A 5,075-nucleotide genomic window follows, 5' to 3' on the forward strand; every position below is an offset into this window, starting at 1 on the left:
TGAGAAATCTATATTTGCAATTCGTTTTATGAATTGGTTCTGGGAATTAAGATCCAGCCATTTAAAAAAAGGACATAGGAAAATAAACAGTTCACAAACTAAGAAAGGCTGATATCCCTTAAATGTATGAAAAGATGCTCCGTCTCACTCAAGGAAATGGAAATTTTTAAAGCCACATTGACTTGTCTTTCCTGACCTCTCAGATGACAAAGATTCAAAGTCTGATGTACTCAGAGGCTACGGGGAAAAGGCACTCTAATAGCATTGCTGGTAGGAATATAAATTGCTATAACACCTATAAAGAGCATTTTGCTTATATCCATATTGCAAACTCACCCTCTAACCCAGCAACCTGGCTTCTAGAAATTTCTCTTTACTAACCCATGTGCAAAATGACAGGTATGCATGGTCATTCATTGTAGCATTAATTGTAGCATTAAAAAATGGGTAACATTCCAAATGTCTAACAATAAGAAATTGTTTAAATAAGTTCAGAAGGCCGGCCAAGTGGCTCAGTTGGTTACGAGCTCGCTCAAGAGCACAAGCTCTGAGCAACAGGGTCGCCGGTTCGATTCCCAGCCCTAGCTGAGCTGAGCTGCCGCTGAGCTGCCAACAGGTGGCCGAATGGCTCAGCTAAAATAAATAAATAAAATAAAATAAAATGAATTCAGGTGTATCCACACAATTGAATATTATGCAGCTATTAAAAAATAAAGATGTCTGTGTACTACCAACAGAGATCTCCAAGATATATTGTTAAGTAAAAAGTAAAACAAAATAAGAAACCAAGGTATAGACAGTGTGTGTCACATGCTACCATTTATGTTTTAAAAAGAGAAGGAGGGGTAAGAATATATATTAATGTTTGCTTTATATACACATAGGAAGACTCTCTAGAATAATGCACTAGAAACTCACAGTAGGTTACCCATTTGCAGGGTATGAAGGTGGGTAGGGTAGAGAGGAAACAGGTAGAATTAGAGACAAGGATGAGAAGGAAACTTGACCCCAATTTCCTTTTTATAGATATAATTTCTTGCACTATGTATGTATCACCAATTCAAAAAATAATATCTTCCCTAACTACCTCAAAATATTATTTTAAAGGATGGAGAGGGTTCTTATGTGTAGGAAAGCATTTGGAATATGCAGTTTGGACACTTGCAGTTTCAGTAGTAATATCATTGTATCTTCATGGAACTCATATTCCTTTATGTTTTCCCTCAATGCCTCAGGTTTCTAGAAGAAGGGAACACAGAAGAAGCTGAAATACAGAAGCAGAGGGTTGAGCAGCTACAGAGAGAAAGGCGGCGGGTGTTAGAGGAAAATAACGTGGAACACCAGCCGCGGTTTTTCAGGTGTGTACCCCGATTGTGTGGCTCAGTGACTGATAGGTCCCGGGGACACCTGATGCCTCTGATATGAAGAGAGAACCGGGGGGTGTGGCCTCCCTAAATACGAACATTCTGGATACTTTTCCTGCTTCAGAAGGGTGAAAGCTCCCTCTGTGGGAGGGCCTGACTTTTTATGACCTCTTGGCTCCAGGCTGTCCCTTCCTCTGACCTCCACAGCAGTGTGGCGTTTCTTTTTTTGCATCCTTTGCTCTTACCCAGCTGCCTCTCAGCGCAAGTTTGCAGAGAAAGTGTTCAGTAAGTGCTGGTGCATGAAGCAATGAGACTGCCCTAGCCTGGCTTCCCCTACCAGGCCAGCTTGTTAAATCTGTGCCTGAGCTTAGTCACCCACCTAGGTGCATTTTACAGAGTGACAGAGATAATCTACCATCACCCCACTGGTTATCAAAACGTCCAAAAGTCCAAGTAGTCTAATTCGGAACTGCAGAAGTTCCCATGCACGTTGGCTTGGATTTGGAACACTTACCTGCCAAGAAGGTCTTGTAAAAGATAGACTTAAAGCTGTAGAAGGGGCAGCAGAGATCATCAGCCCCTCGCCCCCTCTTTTATTTTAACTGAGAAGAAACAAAGGCTCAGGGAACGGAGGTGAAGGATGCAGTGGAATGTCCCAGACTGGGGCCTGGTCTTTGACTACCAGGCCAGGGCTCTATATGGTCTTAGGGGCTTGGTTATTTCTTCATTTTTTTAAAAGTCAACATTAAAACAAGCACATGTAAAGAAGCCCCAGGCTCCTGCCTTACTCCTTCCACCTCGTGTTGCTTTCAGGGCAAGCAGGCTTTAGTTGTTGTTTAGGGGATTTTGATGTTGTTTTTCAATGAGCAACAGAAACACTGATAGGAGGAACTAGTTACTGATCTATCATAGCAGCAATGTTGAAAGCAACGTCCTGAAGGCCCACCAGTAGGGAGCCTGTGAAATCACGATCCATCTCTATAATGGAATATTATGCAACTTTTTAAAAAAAATAAGGAATGGCCTACTGACAGAATCACTAAATTTCTTCAGTAAAGGGCAAATGGCAAAACTTGTTAGCTTTGCAGGCCGTAAGGCCCCATTAGTGATTACTCAGCCCCCCTGTGCAGCATGAAAGCAGCCATAGACAGTGCTTGAACGAATGGCCATGGTTGTGTTCCAGTAAAAGATAGGCAGAGGGGTGGGATTGGCCCATGGGCTGTAGTTTGCTGATATTATTGTGACAATGGAAAATAATCTTCGTTATATACTGTTACGTCAAAAACTCAAAGGGTAGGACACCATACAGTGTGAAAAATGGAAGAGGGATGGAGTGTGTGTGTGTGTGTGCGTGCGCACTTACACATGCATGAAATTTCCCTGAAAGAATGAAGCTGATAAGATTATTGCCTCTGAGGAAAAGAATGGGAGCTAGCAGTCAGGGATGGGAAGAAAACTTCTAGTTATCCACCTTTTTGTACCTTTTGAATTTTGATTTATGTAATATGTTATCTGTTCAAAGGCTAGTGAACCAAGATGATTTTCTCTAGACTGTTAATGGCTTCCCATTCCTTTTGTTGTTTTGGGGGTTTTTCAGAAATTTTTTATTGGGGAACAGTGTGTTTTTCCAGGACCCATCAGCTCCAAGTCAAGTAGTTGTTTGAATCTAGTTGTGGAGGATGCATCTCACTGGCCCATGTGAGAATCGAACTGGCAACCTTGGTGTTATGAGCCTGTGCTCTAACCACCTGAGGTAACTGGCTGCCCCTCCTTTTGTTTTTAATGTTAACCTATCACTTGACATGGACAACCTCGTTGATTTTAGCTTTTACATGGTCATACCCAAGTAGGTGGCTGTCTTCTCAAAGAAGCAACACTTTTGACAGCTTATAAGTTTGAGAAGTCCAAGTCAGAAGGAACACAATGGTTTCCAGACTTCCGGCTCCCTCAGAGCTCCAGTACTGGACTGTTAGGGATATTTAATGCATGTGAGAATGATAATGGAGTGGGGTTGGGGGGAGTGGAGGGAGGGAAAAAGAGAGAGAAAATAGAACAATATTTTCAAGAGTCTTCAAGAAATTCTTTCATCTTTCACAGGAAATCTGATGATGATTCTTGGGTGAGCAATGGCACCTATTTGGAGCTTAGGAAAGATCATGGTTTTTCCAAACTGGACCATCCTGTCTTGTGGTGAAAAAGGAAAGAATGATATACATCCTTGTCCTTCTCCTGTGTTTGCTTTCTGAAGCCACAAACGTGTATCTATATAGCAGATACTATCTAGAATGATCACTTGTGCTTAGCTTAGCATTGTAAATTTAATTATGTGTTTTCTTCAGTAGGCTTCTTTACAATTTCAAATGTTATCACAATTGTTTATATGAATGTGGAACACCTTGATATTTCTTTTTTATATATAAACTATTTAATAAAAATGAAAGATTGAATATTAAATGTGTGGGTTGAGGAAGAAGCTTTAACACTAATTTTCCAAAGGTTATGAAGATTCAAATTAAATTTATGCCTTATAAAATTAAGTTGGAGAAGACAAAAATCCATCTCTCCCAGGTGCATTAAGAAATAGGAATAGGCCGGCCGAGTGGCTCAGTTGGTTAAGAACTCGCTCAAGAGTTTGAGCTCTGAGCAACAACGGTTCGAGTCCCGGCCGAGCTGAGCAGCCGCTGAGCTGCCAACAGGTAGCAGGATGGCTCAGCTAAAAAAAAAAAAAAGAAATAGGAATAGGGTGATGCACCTACATGTAAGCTACCCAAGTTTAATTTGGTAGCTCAGATCTCTTTTTGCCTCGGACAGCTCTTGAATTGCTCAGACAGGACAATTCTGCTGGTGCTGGAGTCTGAAAAATATGTACATTTACACTTCGGTGGTTGAGAGGATAGTATAAGTTTAGCGAATGTATGTTTTTATATAAGGTGCAAAGGGCACCTTCTTGAAGAGGACACATTTGAGCTCATCCCGTCCTATCGTTGTTGCCTTGCCTTATGTGCAAAATTGTACAGTTCCTCAGAGAAACTGTCGGTAATCCGAGAAATCTCCATTAATTAAATGTCATCATGAAATCCTAGGGAGGCAGTAGGAAATTTCTCCTTAGTGAGAGCTGAATGCTTGACAAGTTAAGAAACTGTTTTCTGCTCCCCACCCCACCCTTAGCTTCCTGCCTTCTCAGACCACATCTCTTGTCGAGTGTGGAATGTCCCAGTTGAGTAGAAAACACACAGCACAGTCCACGAGCACTTTTGACTTTGTAAAAGTTTAGCAAAATAACTGATTGTTTTAAAATACTGTTTTGGTATTTTCTACCTCTTAATAAGCACCATGTTTTAGACCTTGTATAAAAAGTTTGACCATCTGCCTTATAGACAATTGTAGAGAATTGGTGTCCTTCTTTTGTGTTGTATTCTGATCAAGCTTTAAGTGTCTTATCCCCTTTCCTACATTTTCTTACTGATGTCACTCTTTTGTGAGTTTTGCAGCAGTCTTGAATAACACAGATTATAACTACAGAAAGGGGAAACTTTGTCTTTTTAAATGTGTTACTTCAAATTATAAGAATTTGTGCAGTTGTTAAATTGTGCTATCAAAGCAATTCAAAATTCTGCCCCGATTACGTTAAAACCAAAGCCTAATTTTTAAACCTTTTACTCTAATATCCACAATAATTCTATGGCGTATTAAGTAAAATGGTGTGGTAAA

At 40.5% G+C, this 5,075-nt stretch overlaps 1 protein-coding gene across 1 annotated transcript in view; it reads left to right on the forward strand.

Moving 5' to 3' along the window:
- Positions 1-4,026, forward strand: part of OSBPL3 (oxysterol binding protein like 3) — a 173,302-nt gene extending 169,276 nt beyond the window's left edge. Inside the window, 2 exon segments of the mRNA XM_019651984.1 lie at positions 1,190-1,358; positions 3,462-4,026. Of these exon segments, the coding sequence (XP_019507529.1) occupies positions 1,190-1,358; positions 3,462-3,558 (266 nt within the window). The 3' untranslated portion in view covers positions 3,559-4,026.
- Positions 4,027-5,075: the final 1,049 nt, after the last annotated feature.

The sequence above is a fragment of the Hipposideros armiger genome, unplaced genomic scaffold (assembly GCF_001890085.2).
Source record: "Hipposideros armiger isolate ML-2016 unplaced genomic scaffold, ASM189008v1 scaffold_171, whole genome shotgun sequence".
Lineage (NCBI taxonomy): Eukaryota > Metazoa > Chordata > Mammalia > Chiroptera > Hipposideridae > Hipposideros > Hipposideros armiger.